At 44.6% G+C, this 15,285-nt stretch overlaps 1 protein-coding gene across 2 annotated transcripts in view; it reads left to right on the forward strand.

Annotated features, from left to right (window-relative positions):
* Positions 1-503: 503 nt before the first annotated feature.
* LOC119446818 (selenocysteine lyase-like) overlaps positions 504-15,285 on the forward strand; it is a 41,172-nt gene continuing 26,390 nt past the window's right edge. For both annotated transcript variants that reach the window (XR_007466175.1, XM_037711380.2), the window contains exons 1-6: positions 504-871; positions 1,287-1,396; positions 3,102-3,173; positions 3,255-3,283; positions 3,458-3,620; positions 5,452-5,579. Coding sequence is in view for 1 of the 2 variants with exons in the window: in XM_037711380.2 (XP_037567308.1) it covers positions 846-871; positions 1,287-1,396; positions 3,102-3,173; positions 3,255-3,283; positions 3,458-3,620; positions 5,452-5,579 (528 nt within the window). In the remaining variant the exon portion in view is untranslated. The remainder of the gene's footprint in view (positions 872-1,286; positions 1,397-3,101; positions 3,174-3,254; positions 3,284-3,457; positions 3,621-5,451; positions 5,580-15,285) is intronic.

Here is a 15,285-nt window from a genome sequence, read left to right on the forward strand (position 1 = left end):
CGTGCTTGTAAATGTAACATGCTTGTAATTGACTTTTTTTCAGCTGGTGCTGTCCGGTGGAGCTTCATACGGGAACTACTGCTTACCTGGTGTCACAACATTGGATGAACGCACAAAGCGCAGAACGAGCTTTTATATAGAGCAAAATAAATATTTCCACATTTCACAAAGGTCTTGCGTCTACTTTGTGAAATTGCACGTGGCACAGATTCGATGGGACTTTACTACGAGATCGTTCGCAATCATTTTTACCAAATAATAAACCGATTCCGCACGGGCGCAGCTGGCGTGCTAGCTTTAAAGCCGTGCATACTCCATGTATGCATGGCTCTATGGGAGTACACTGATGGGAGTGTACGCTTGTCTCATGGAGGAAGGAAAAATACTCCATGGCTTTACACCGTGCTTTACACTTCTCCATGGCTTGTCTACGCTTTTGGCTGGCTTTGGCTAACGTCTAGGTTGTTTCTCCCGTGACCATAGACAGCAGAATAGCTGTGGAAGAAATTTCGCTGGGTCCCGGCGCGCCGCCCGCTTGCCAGCTGCGCCAACTGCGATAGTACGATTTTTATGGTTCTTTGACATCGGCTCGTAACTCGAGAAACTCGGAACTCTGTGCAGACAGCACGTGATGAGGCGGCATTCTTTTGCTCTTTCACCAATCGTGCTTTCCACTGCTATCTCGACACGCCTTAACAAGACGCCTGAAGAGGCTCGTCGAGTGGTGCGGTGGCACGTCACATTTGAGCACTTGAGCGCTGCTTGAACTACTTGCAGTTTGTGCCTAGTCGTGGCATTTGCAAGGTCGAGACCGCTGTGCGCTTCGTCTGTACTGCTGCTCTGCGATGGAACCTAACAATGGGCATCGTTGGTAATGTTATTATTGCAATATTTACATGAGCGCACGCAATTCATGACGATCACACCGAGTGTTTTGAAAGCATGTCCTTATGCATGCCCATTTATGTAATTCAAGGAAGAAATGATAAAGCAGGAGTTGGGAAGGGGGCATCGCACGGTATTATAGGGAGGTCTGAGCCAACAGGACAACGTTCCCAAGCCTGCGTTTCCCGCTGTGCCCATATTAAGTAGGCAAGACTGGAAACGTGCTTACAGTGTACAAAATAATATAGTCGTTGGTTGGCTCGTCGTCCTGCTGGCTTGATTCCGTCTGAGTGAGTGCTGTTTGATCTTGCACTATCCCAGCGTTTTCAGTTATCGGGAAGATCAAACATAAAAAAATTGTGCGTTATGTTGCTTCATAACTTGTCCTTTCTTCCACCTAGTGTCTACCTCGACTATAATGCAACTGCCCCGGTAGAGGAAGAAGTGCAGAAATCCATCATATATGCCCTGCAGGTGGCTTGGGGAAATCCAACAAGCAACCATGATGGAGGTGAAGTAATCTATAATTGCTTTGCTAGTACCTGTGAAAGTTCATTTTATTTCTCGAGAAAAATCCTGAAGTGCTGCATGCTGGGTAGCCCGCTGGTAAAAGAAAACAAATTAGTGCATAGACAAGTTATTGTGGCTTGTGTGGAATCGGCGACACCAGTGCATTATCTGCTATGAATATGTGCACCACCCAGCTTGCAGCAAACCAATTTGCTTGGTTACATCAAAGGTTCAACTGTAATTGTTCTCAAGAAGGGAGTTGTGAAAAAACTAGCACCATGATTTGCTCCTTTTAACAGTGGACAAGCAATCTTAACCCTCCTTCTATACACAACCTTGACAGACGTTGGCAGTGCCAATCAATTTGTTCATGAACCAGCAATGCAATTATTGGACTCAGCAAAATGGGGGACTGCTGCAATTTCAGGCCCACAAAGAGGTGCCAGCAACTTGGTGACCAATGCCATTTCAAAGTGTAAGTGGGGGATTCAGGGAAAACAGATTAAGTGGGGCATTAAGCCAAAGATCAGGGGAAACAATGAAAGCCGTAGCAACTGCCACATGCAGAAGAGTTGCGGTCTGGGTCAATTGGTACATATTCCTGAGAATTAAACCAGTAAAAATACGAAAAACAGGGGAGAGACATGGCACATACCACAACCAGTCATGGTGCGTGCCATGTCTCCTCCGTTTTTGTATTTTGGCTGGTTTAAGTCTCAAGAATACAGTGGACCTAATACAAAAAGTGCACTGCATATGGTAGTGTTCAAAATGAGTGTTGCATTGTTTCAGTGTCCGAAGTGCCATGGGAGTACCTTTCCTGAAATTCCTCAGCGTCAGATTTCCAGCAGTCTTTGTATTCCATGATGTTTGACAGTGCAAACTTAGATAAAGGACGGCGAAAGAGGCGACAAACGGAAACAAGCGCTGACTGCAAACTTAGGCCCATGAGCGAGGCTGCTTTTCACGAAGTCAGGTAGGGAGACATGACCGTCCGTGTCAACAGCCCCGCTGTGTCCCTTACTTGATGTTGGCGTGTTGTGGTGGAGACGAAGCAAGGCCTGTAGCCACATTTATTCTATCGTATGGTCGATGAGTGCATTGAACTCCCGCCACCTTTTCTTCTTGGCTCCGAGGCTTGTTTTTTTCGGGCTGTATCTGGATGTACAGGGACTCGCGGTACAGGCATCCTTGTCTCAGCCACTCAGACTGCAAGATTTTGCAGACCCTCATCGTGTGACCAGTGGATGAACTGAAGCCACTGTTCATGATGTGTACCTCTAGGGGAAGCTGCTTGGCACGGATGCAGAATGAAAGCACGCGAGCTCGGCACATGGCGATGGCTATGAGGGTTACGAGAAAGAACGAGTGCGTGAGCACTGAGTTATTAGGGCCTGAAGAACTAGAAATAAACTGTAGTAAGGTATGTGACCGGGCTAGTTGGTATTGATCCATGATGTTTAACAGTGCCATCCTTATCATTGCCGACATGGCTGACAACTTATCAAAACCAAAATCTTGCAATTTCTGCTCGACTCGGTGGTCAAATTCGCACACGGCCGTACAGTCGATGTCCGAAATTTCAGTCATCCTTCTACTTTAAGTCTATGTACCTGTGGCTGTGCCGCAAAGCTGTCCAAATGATTAAGCGTGTTCGAAGTTTCGGTGTCTGTATAGTCGCATAATTATAAAATTTTCACTTGCAGGAACTGAAGCACGCAGGATAATAGATGAAGCTCGTATTTCAGTTGCGAACATGATTGGAGCATCATCATCAGGTGTGTATAATTTATGTATTATTGAAAGCTTGATATCATTGCTAAATTGGAACTTAACCAAATTTTTTGTCACACTTTCAGAAATTGTCTTCACATCAGGAGGGACAGAGGTCTGTTCCTTAAATTCATACTGTGTATTGCATACTGTGTACTAGTATTTGCATGGTATTATTGCATTAAGTCCATATTCTGTGATGCATTATCCTAGCATGCATTAAGACATGAGCTTACTGTTTCAGCTGCTGTTTCTATTTAAATACGGGTTTTGTGCTTTGTATTTTCAGAGCAACAACATGATTATTCATTCACTTGTGCGTCACTTCAAGAAGACAAGGAGCAGCTTTGCATCTCTCTCAAACTGCAGAATTCCTCATGTTATCACAAGCAACATCGAACACAATTCAATCGTGCTAACATTGAAAGACTTGTATGAAGATGAGCGCATAGGTAAGCTTGTTTCAGATGAATGCGCTGTTTTGTATAAAACCAATACAGAAAACACTTCAGAATAGGAGAAGACACACACCACACAGAGAGCGTGTATGGCCCGTCCCATTCTGAAGTGGGTTATGCATTGATTTTGTGCAAAAAAAGCATGCTTATCTGAAACTATGTATAACCAGCCGGCCCGAATAGCTGCTTTATGAAAAGCAAAAATTGTCGCCCACTCGACAGTAGACAAAGCTACAAAGGAAACCCATACGGGCTTCGAAATAAAGCTTTGCAGCTAACGAAAGATTTTTCCTGGCCTAGTAAAGATGTTTCTTTTATAAAACTGCGAACCTTTCTCTGAAACCCATATGGGCTTTCTTTATAGCTTCGGTAATACTGTCGAGTGTATGACAATTCTTGCCTTTTATTAAGCTTCCTCCACCTTGCGGATTCTTGCAGAATTTATTTGCCAGGTTGCAGCTTTACTAGGTAAACTTGTTCTTCAACTATGACTGTGCCTCAGGAGGGCATTACATTGGTGGTGTTTGAGAAGCATTGAAACAGCAGGTACTACACAGAAAGAAGGAACTTGTGTATTTTGTTTCAGCTTCTTATTTTGTGTCTTCAAAAATGTTCACTATTAATATCTCTGCCTCTATATGTCACACAATAACTGCAAATGAGCCTAGCTTAGTGTGTGAGCCTTGAACCTGTGACCTTTAAACATGCAGACTGATGAAGTTTGAAAGGAAGCTAGGTGTGTGACACAAGCAATGCCAAAAAAAAAAAAAAAAGGAATAAAAGGTGCAATCTTTAGAGATAGAAAGACAGCAGGTATCAAATTCAAGTAAATACTCCAATTTAGATCAATTATGGAGAAACCATCAACAATGCTTGCCATTGCCATTATAAGTGTATAGCATAATGCTTCTGGAAAGCTATTCAGGAATGATGCACTTGAAGTGATGTGTTGTTACAGTGACAATATTTAGGCAGTGTTTGTTGTTTCCTTGTGTAATTCCGAGAAGAACAGAGTCATTAACCAGCACATCTGTAGCGGTAGAATTGATGACTATATATACAGGGTGTTTCAGCGAACACTTTCAAAAATTCTTAAAGGTTGCCTGTGGCAGATGGTACAATTCTAGTTATGAGCTGGTCTACTCATAGAGGCGGACGTTACTTGCGAAAGAAATTGAAATGCATAAGCAAATAATTAGCAGCAATTCACTAATTAAGTTTTTAACTAAAAACCTGATGGCCCATATTGCAATTTAGAAATTGTAGCCGTGGAGTTCGCAAGGCGGATCCACTTGGAACGAATTCTTGGGATGACACCAGTTTTGAGATATTAATTCCTGAACTTTGCAGAGAAATGCATTGGCGTTCCAGTTAGGTTCATAACAAAACGTCGCTTTATGCATTGAAACACAAAATTAACTGGAACGCCAGTGCATTTCTCCCCAAAGTTCGGGAATTAATATCTCAAAACTGGTGTCATCCTGAGAATTAATTTTAAGTGGATTCGCCTTGCGAAATCCACGGCTACAATTTCTAAATTGCAATACGGGCCATCAGGTAATTAGTTAAAAGCTTAATTAGTACATTTTTGTTAATTAGCTGATTATGCATTTCAATTTTTAGTGCAAGTAATGTCTGCCTCTTCGAACAGACCAGCTCATTAACTAGAATTGGGCTATCTGCTACAGGCAACCTTATATAAATTTTGAAAGTGTTCGCTGAAACACCCTGTATATTCAGCGGCAGAGCAATTCTAGGACTTTCCTTGTTTCTTTTTTTTTTTTTTTGCCTTGCTATGAATTATTTTTCCGTATGACCTGTACAGATCTCACAATTGTTCCGGTCTCAAAGGCCACTGGTAGTGTGTCTGCTGAAGAAATTGTGTCGGCTATTCGTCCTGAGACTTGCTTCATCACCATCATGCTGGCGAACAATGAGACTGGGATAATTCAGGTAAGGCTTTACTGTACTTTAATTGCTGAGTCAATATGTAAACCGTGATAACTTAATCAGTTTCAGTCTGCCAAAGTTCTTGCTCAAGTTGTGGATTTTTGTGTTAGCTTGAACCATACCATTTGCATTAAAAGTATCTAGGCTTTTTTCTTTCTTTTTGGCTAATTTACTTTCTTTTTGGCTAATTTACATGGTCGTCATTTCCAAAGCTAGTGTATATAATAGGTTGTGCATTATAAGAGGGTCTACGAGTGAGCAGGACCACATGGAGTGTTGCTCCATCTCAGCTTACTCTTGCATTGGTGGAGGACAGCAACCTTTTTAAGGGAGAATGTAGTTGTGCTTTCTAATAATGTTATAAGTGCATTTAGAAAAGAACAGTGTAGTCATGCTTTCAAATGTTGATGTTTGCTAACATCTGCTTTGCGATTTTCTCATTTTTTATTGAAAGATTCAAGATGACTTTAGTCAAGCCTGACAGAATTGTTCAACCTTTTGAGAGCACCTCTCAAGAAAAGCTTTCTCACCAAAATTGTACTTTAGTGTGCCCAATTAAAAGCTACAAGTGTTTAAAGGGACACTAAAGAGAAACCGGAAGTTGAGCTTAAATGGTGGATTATCCTTTCACGATCACAGTCATACCATTCTTACTGCAAACAGAGGTTTAATAAGCGAGAAAAAAGCGAAAAACTGAAGGATAGGTGCTGACGCCCCTTTGTATTTCCCGCATTACACGTTCGTAACGTCACAGATCACAAACGCAGCCCGATCGCGATTGGTCGAGAGCGATTTATCGCTGTTAATAAAACACAAAATGAAATATACCTTAAACCTACATAAACTGCATTTGCCAACTTTTTAAAACGTTTCAAGCGAGGAAGTTTAGCGCAAAATTAAATAAGTATGAAAAAATGGCGTGGCGTAACATGCGGTCGTGATAGTTTCGTAGTTTCGTTTTTTCTCTATGCATCACTGCGCGTGCCTGTTCCGCTCTACATTAGTGTTACAGTGTTTAGTTGCGTGTTGCGTGGCTCAAAAAAACTTTGACTTCGCGGGAAACAGCTGGAAAATGCCTCGTGTGTGTAGTGTTGAGGGCTGTATCAACGGCGCAAGGCGCTTGTTCAGGGGCAGCGGCAGTGTTGACCCGACTGTGTCCTTTTATGTGGTGCCGCGCGATGAGCCCCGGCGTTCGCAATCGCTCAGTGCTCTGCCGATGATAAAACGGCAAAAGAGCCAGAGAAACCGATGGTGTGCTCTCTGCATTTTTTGCCCTCGGATTATGTATATAAACCTGCCCTCGGAAAGTATCTTGGCGTGCCCCAGAGGCCAGTCCTTTCGCGAGCAGCTGTTCCCTCAATGCGGTCTTCATCAAACCTCCTAATGGTGCCCCTGCAGCAGCAAACTGGCGGCTCGGTGAGTGCTGAATGTCAATAAATAAAGCCATGAAAAAACCATACCGAGAACGCGTGCAACTTTCTACGCTTGTTCTCTCGGGAAGATCGTCGCCTGGCGGACGGGACGCCTCGCCTCGCCTTCCGTAGACGAAAACGAGGCTCTGCTTTCCGCCAGCGCGGCCGGCGGCTCACCGCCATCGAACACGTGGAAACACCTACCACTCGAGCACGGAGGATCATTTCGCGCTCCATTTCACTAAATAGCGCTGAAATGCAGTCCTGCTTCCCTGGCGAGCTCTTCGTTGCAAGGTTCAGTGGCAGCAACGGTATCGATCGCGGCGAACGCGAACGCAGCGTCACCATGCAGCCATGATGCAGCCAGCACATCGGCCGTTTACGCAAGCGGTGACGTATCATGGCGCATTCTGATTTGCTGAGAGCAATGAAATCTGTGACGACACTGCTTCAGCGCCAAATCTGGGGTGAGAGAAATTGAGGAAGAGATATTTGGTCTTTGTTTACGAATTTCTCCGCTAATAACTCATATTTTTGCACCCAACAAAAACTGCATGCATTCCTGAAGATCCCTCTTTTATTCCAGCTGAACTTCCTGTTTCTCTTTAGTGTCCCTTTAAAGGTTCCCCTCCTTTCAAGTCGCTGCTTTTCTTGTCAGCTGCTTTTCATGTCCTACCTACATGAACATTGTGTTGTCTCATGTTGCCGATGTCGGTTTTCAGTCAGCTTGAACCTGTTTCCACTTCTCTTGCTATGATCAGTGCAACCTGGCATGTCTTTTCTCATGGCATTTGTTAGCTGCACCCCCCGCACGTGCCTTTTTTGTAGAAGCTGGTTCACCTGAGGCAGAAAGAGTACTGTGCTGGCAGGTGCAGGTCCAGGCATGCTTTTCACTTGTGCCTGAAGAATACATAATTTCAGCAATTTTTTTCGAGAATATTTCTCTAATGCTTTACTGGCAGCCATTGCTATTTCAGTCCTAACTTTTGTTACATTCTTTCTCACCCTTCCCTTTTATTGATGCAGAATCCTGGGTCTTCCACTTAAAGAGGCACTAAAGGCAAATATTATGTTAAAATATAATTCCAGAAATCACACGCAGAACATTTCGGGGACATTTGCAGAACGACTTAGTGTAAGAGAAAATTGCATCTGAAGGGTCTGCATTGCTCTAGTGCAATTCAGATCGCCTCGCCTTGAGCTAGGAGTTTCAACACTGCATGCACCATTACCACCTTTTGCTGCTGTTGATGAGTAAATGAGTGCCCGACAACCGGCACTATGGTTCATTTTTTTTTCTTGCGTAATACGCAAAAGCACGGCGAGAAGTGAAGACTCGGACATCATCGCAAGATGTCACATGGACCCGGAATTTTCTGCTGTTTGCCAAATTTTTGCTTCTCGCCCATAAGTTCACGCGGCGCCCACCTGTTGCCACATGATTGCGTAACAACATGACAGCAACCGGTGCGCCAGCCTCGATCCGAATTCGCTCTTGCTACTTGCTCTCTTCCTGCCAACAAGAAATAAATAGTAAAACCAGCCTTCGCTCCGTCTAATCTCGCACGGAGTACAGTCGCCTTCCGTTAATTCAACCCTGACGGGACCGAAAAATTTCTCAAATTATCCGGCGGGTCAAATTAAACAAGATGCATTAAAGACGTGAGAACACATAGCTGGTTCACTTGGCAGTATTTGCCTGATTCTACCACGCCCCCGAATCAAATGCGCGCCCACTTTATGTGGAAAACTAACGTTGAAATTCCATTAAAGCTCCTAAACAAACTAGCAATCTAACGCGTACTTGATTTTTTGCAAGAAAATGGGCAGAAGTGTAATATGTGTTGCACAATGACAACCGGTTTCCTAAAGTCTGCTTTGTTGCAAGGTTTTGCAAAGTCAGTTTTGCAAAGTTGCAAGGTTTTGCCGCGGTAATGTCATGCGGTAAAGCATATGAACACTGCGAAGGTGGTTTTGGTTTCGTATTTCATTACATGGTGCAGGCAATTTCCGGCCGAATTAAAAAAGAAAAAAAAAAAAAAGAAAGTTGACTCAGCATTCCGGCCCTGTGAAAGTGGATGTCCAGCGAAGCTGTTGCAGAACCACTACACCTGCTGATGGCTGTATGAAATGTTTTATTAGTTTAGAGTAATGGTAGTGATAATCGCTTTGTGGTCGCTGTGGTTCCTCGGGAGCCCTAACTCTGCGTGGCCAACCCGTAGCAGTGATGCAACGGGAGTGTCTACAGGAGCGGCAATAGGGGGCGGTTCAGCCACCATGGGAATTATGGGAAATACACGGATTTGCCTAAACTTCATTCTTCTGGCTTCAAACGGCTTCGTGACTTTGTAAACTCGTCATTTTCAACAAAGTAATGTCTAAATAAATAGAAATTATTAAAAAAAATTACACCATCCTCCCGTAGACAAACCCTGAGTAGTATGCAAAGCAGCCATGGGGTCGACTCAAGGTAGTTTTGTCAGCTGTATAAACTTGGACATGCAGCAGCACCAGCAACGCGCAGAACTGTTGTCGATGCCGTCGGCGTTTTGCCCGCGTTCGCACCGAACGCGCGCGGCGTCGGTAACTGTTGCCGGTGCCTTTGGATCGCCTACCGTCGCGTCTTTAACCTAAGCTGCTTCGCATTATCGCGCGCGGAGCCACAGGTGTTGCCATTCGTTGCGCAATCCAGAGAGGAGCGTCGGGGAGGAGACAAGGAGAGGAGGGGGAGGAGGATGCGCATGCGCAGTAAGGGTGTGGACGCCCCACGGCGGAGAAAGGGAGGGAGGGAGGGAGTGACATAGCCCTGACCATAAGATGCTTCGCATCTAAAATGCTCGATGGCAGGATTTGAACACGACCTTTAGTACAGAAGCCTGATTATGCCATGGACCATTACGCCATTACGCCATGGACGCATGCATCGAGAAGTGGCATAGAACGCCCTTATGAATTTCTCGTGGGCTAGTCATCAAATGTGTTTTTTGGATGCTTGTTTTGTGCTTGTCTTTTATTGAAACGAATGCTGTTCTGTATGTTGCATGCATGATTCCAAAGAATTTATACACTTTTCGCTTCACTTTGCCGAGTGCTTGAAGCCTGCTTCACCTCCGCCACGCATCGGCCTGTTATTACACTACCTCTGGGATCGGCTCACATTTTTGCTAACGGTTGCAGACCCGAAAAATGCCGACCAACTAAAAGCTAACAGCTTTGCTTTACTGTAAAAGGCGCGTGTTAGAATTGGATAAATACCGTTATAAGACACTGTGAGCTACAGCTATTGCTTGAAAATTTTTTTTGGCCAGGCTGAAAGTAGGCGTTTTCGATGGAAGATTACATGTGTATTCCCTGTCCCCCATGCTCCCGTGAGACGGATGCTGCCACAAAGTAATCGCTATTGGGGTCACCTTAGGGGTCATGTGCATGCGTGCTGACGGGTCAAGTTTGAATAATCTGGTGAAGAGTGAAGACCGATTTTAGGACTGAAATAACGAAAGATTGGGCCCATAGCATTGCATGGGCATTGCTGGGACCTTAGATCGGGATTGAATTAACTGAAAAATTAAAGCAACCACAGTCAAATTAACGGAAGTCTACTGTACAAAGCATCCGAGATCGCGAGTGTGCCAGAGTCTCGGAGGATATGAAGTCGTGAAAGTGTTTTTATTTCTAGCTGTGTGATGGCACTAAATTATTTACCGCTGATGACATGGAATGCATATTTACTGGGAAGACTAGATCTGGTACCCTCTGGTTAAAACATTGGCCTTGCAGCACGTTTGAGATTATTTTGTGAGCGCTTGATTGGTATTGATTCAGACAACAACAGAAGTTTGTCACTCCCTTTTTTTTTTCTCAATGTCGTACCGATGTATATAGTTGTCCTACAGACCAGCCGCGGTGGCTTAGTCAGCTAAGGCGTTGCGCTGCTGAGCACGAGATCCCGGGATTGAATCCCGGCCGCGGCGGCTGCATTTCGATGGAGGCGAAATGCAAAAACGCCCATGTTCTTGCGTTGTAGTGCACGCTAAGGAACCCCAGGGGGTCAAAATTAATCCAGAGCCCTCCACTACGGCGTGCCTCATAATCAGAACTGGTTTTGGCACGTAAAACTCCAGAAAGAAGTTGTCCCACAGTGAGGCGTAACAGCTTGGCAAGATCTGTCTGTCACTTGAATATCACGTGCATATGGTTGCCTCTTTATTATGAGCATCATGAGCCAGGAAAACAAGCACCGCACTGCATAATACAGGAACTACCAGAACACGAGAGCGCGGGCGGCGCAGAGTTGAGCGAAAACAACCTTTTTGACCACCCACCGCGTCATTGTCAAGGGTAACATTAGTGAGTGTTTTTCTGAGAATCGAATAGAAGTAGACAAGTAGCATCTCTAGTATTATAATGCGATGCAATAGTCCTTTCATTATCAGTGGTTGAGTACAAGGGACAGAATTTTAATGAGGAGTTGCTAGGTCAGCGGGATAGTACTACGATGTGCCAGTGGAGTCTCAAGTCATGTTCTACGTTTACCTCAATTTCTTGATTACTAAAGCTCTGTTCTTGACAATATTAATGCCTTAGACGTTCAAGCATTAATCTATCACCTTAGCTTGACTTAGTATTTGCCTTTAGTGTCCCCTTAATCAGGCTACCACTTTTGAATAAGCTGTTTACTCCACTACTTTCCTTGCACATGTGCATACGCACAAATGCATGCATGCACACTGCAGCTGTAGAAGGTGGTCCACATTACCAGCCATTGTCCTGAAAAATTGTTAGTATTTATTGCCTTTGTTTTCCTTGTTGCAGGTAAGCAAATCGTTATGTATAAACATGGTGAAGGTACTTACGCACTGTGGTGTTGAAGGTATTGCAGATAACGCCTCACAGGAAGCCAGTGAGATTGCTTGCCTGAGTGAAATCGCTCACCCATTGCACATAGGATGGGCACGGCTGCAAGAAAATGCATGTAGAGTCGTTGCTTTGATCAGCAGGGATGCGAAACCTGTAGAATTCAATTATAGTTTACAAGTTTTACATGGCACACTTAAAGGGACTGACAACTTGCCAGAATGTGTGGCAAGACGTTGATGGAAATGAAATGACCATGATTTATAGTGAGAGAATCTAGTACGCTGTTCACAATTTAAGAGGAAATTATAATTTTAAATTGGAAAAGAAAATGTCATAAACCAGTAAGCGGTGTGCTCGGCCTGGCGGTAATATCTTGGTACTCCAGGTGTAGTGTATCACCTGGAGTACCAAGATTGCTGTACGTAAGTCGGCTGTTAAGTACAGCATGCTCATTGCTTAGAATTGCAGTTCGTATATTATCAGACGCTTGCACTTTATTCTATGCATATTGCAAAGTAAAAGTCCACACTAACGAGCGCCACATGTGATTGCACAATGAGTGGCGGTGCATATGTTGTTGTATGTGTGCAAGTTTGCAAGTAGGTATCCAGAGTTGTGTGATCTCTCTGTGAGATACAAAATGCCATTGACTAGTTGTGGCATAAATGGGTGCCGGCACTACAATATTAACATACGCATGGCTACGTCAACACGCTGAACTGCATGTCATGTGTAAAAGCGTTGTTTCGCTTTCAAAAACTTGGCTTGGTTGAAGAACACTCTTGACTGGTTAATGGCCAAAGCAGCTAATATGAAACCATGAAAATATGTAGCTAATTGTAGAAATAATTTAGAACTGGAAAACCTAAATTGCAGAAACATCGGCTTGATAAACAAAATACTTTCTCACAGCTACGGCCAAACTTATCGTCTGCCTCCCACCAGTGCTGGCATATAATCGCTATCGCACTCGCCTATCACTGTTTTCAGCATGCTTCCAGTGAATGACTTCATCCTCACTGCAAATCGAAAGATTCTGATAAAAAATGTTCCACGGCGTTTTCCACATTACCACTTCATGATTAGAGACCCTGACCAGTAAACTTTCCATTGCTATAAAAAAATGAGTACTATGAAAATTGGTTGTCAGTCCCTTTAATGTTGTCCCTTCATTTCAATTAATGACTGTGCCTACTGAAAGAGTGTATCTGTGCAGTTGTCAAAATCATTTCAAAGCCCTTCTAGTGGATAGATTTGATTGGTATTTTGTAGTAAAGTTTTTTTAATACTGTGAAGCTTAGAACACATTTTTGTGGTTTACTATGAATCTTGCAGCACACGTTAAAGGGGCCCTGAAACACTTTTTGAACTTAGTGAGAAAACATTGCCGATCTGTTAATGAGGCTCCTGTGAACATGTGAGCCAAAAAATGTCACAGTTTCGCCCTAAGGGCGAAGCAATAAATGCGATAGAAACACAGCAATGTCATAGGAAGTAAGGTGAGCGGCTTTGGTAGCAATATGAGTTGTAGTAAACATGAGCTGATTAAGTAAGCAGGTGTGCTGCGGCGTAAGTAGACCGACATGAAGAGAGACTCGATGACCACGAGAAGGCGCGTGTGAAACGGTGGTGTTGGTGAGAAGCGCTTCCCGTGGGCAGCGCGTGTGAAGGGACACGCCTGTAGTGCTGCACTGCCGATCCGGGCAGCATTGCATGTGTAGCATGCGTTGGAAAATGTGGCCCGACTATTACTAACTGAATGAACAAGCGTGGTGTGAGCGCGCACAAACAAACATGAATAGATCACACTGAATGACTGCAGACAACGACTGTCAAAACGCTGGCAGCAAGCGCATACGCCGCCGCGGGCAAAGGTACGTGCGGTCTATCGCTTCAACGGAAACTGAGCGGCGAATGCACGGTGCATAAAGGTCAGAGTCGTGTGGAGCGCGGTTGTTGGCGGAGTAGAAGTGCCCCCCCCCAGCGCTCCCTCCGGCGCTGGCTTCCCGCTTCCTTGCTTGCGCGTGGGTGATTGAGTGCGTTCGCTCTCCGTGATAGCGCGCATCCCCGCACGCTTCCGCTCGGGCATACGGCGCGTGGCGAAGATTTTATCTATAGGGAACCTCACGGCGACGGCAGAAATCCGGTTGAAGTGTCCATATAATTGCTATCACAATAATATTACTGCAGTGCATGCAGCAGGGAATTCACAATCTCGGCTCAAAAGCAGTGAAAAATCTCTTGCTCTTGCTTCCACAATGTCGTCATGCAGCGCTATCTTGAGCAGCTGAACGTACAACAGCTATTGGCTGATTTCGTGATCGCGAAAACATTCTCACTAGTACAATTATTGCTCATTTGAGTGAAATAAATGAAAAATATATATGTCTGCGATCTCAAAAATACAGAATAAACCCTTTAATTTTTGCTCTGCCAGTCTATACACGACAGTTGCTTGTTGCTGCGTCTGCTGCTCGGGGCCTCCAAAATGAAAAGCTTAGCCTAGATACCGCAGCCGTCATGGGGTGCTGCCACCGAGATGTGTCGCCACCGAGACGCTCAACCTTTGGGCAGCCCTCTGCGGGGCAATGCTCCTTTGTGCCCTATAGCTGCTTCCCCTTCTAGCGTGCTAGGGGGAATGAAAAGAAAGAAAGCCACTTATCAGTTCAATAACTATGTTTAACTTTGCTTGTGCTTGAAGAATTAAAAAAAATTGTGCAGCAGGAGATTCATGAGGCAGCACAATAGTGATGTCACTCTATGATTACAGTTAAACCTGGATATAACGAAATTGACAAACTTCGTTATAAAGAGGATTTCGTTATATGCAGGTTCGGCCGTATTTACCGTGTTTACTCGATTCTAACGCGCCCTCGATTGTAACGCGCACCCGTTTTCCGTGACCAAAAGAGAGGAAAAAAAAAGTCCTTTACAGTACCGTGCACCTCATGCTTTCATACAGAAATACAACTATCGCTCAAGATTTACTGCCAATACACTAAAGTTGCGATGAGCAAAAACGTCCCAGTTTCGCCCGAAAGGTGAAGCATCGATTGCGACAGCAAATTAGCAGACAGCTATACAAAGTAAGGATAGTAGTTTTATTGGCCGTATAAACTTGTAAACATTTGCTGTTTAACTAAATTGGTAGACTAATGCCTAAGCACACGTACTACAGCACATGGTCGAAGCTACTGGAGCTAGGCTCGAAGTGCGTAGAAGGCGGCCATATTGAAATGCCGATGGCGATATGGTAGCGCAAATTTAGGGTCGTACTCGAGCTGCAGCAAGCGGCGGGATCAGGTTTGAATGAAGGGAAGGGGAAAGGTCACGCCTGCGGCGGCAAGATCATCGGGTCAAGGAATGCAGGCCCGCCTCGCTCACGTGCGCTCGCTCTCATCTTGCAGTCGCCGTGAATTCGAGCGCGCCAAGTGCGCCGT

The sequence above is a fragment of the Dermacentor silvarum genome, chromosome 3 (genome assembly GCF_013339745.2).
Source record: "Dermacentor silvarum isolate Dsil-2018 chromosome 3, BIME_Dsil_1.4, whole genome shotgun sequence".
In the NCBI taxonomy this organism is placed as follows: Eukaryota; Metazoa; Arthropoda; class Arachnida; order Ixodida; family Ixodidae; genus Dermacentor; species Dermacentor silvarum.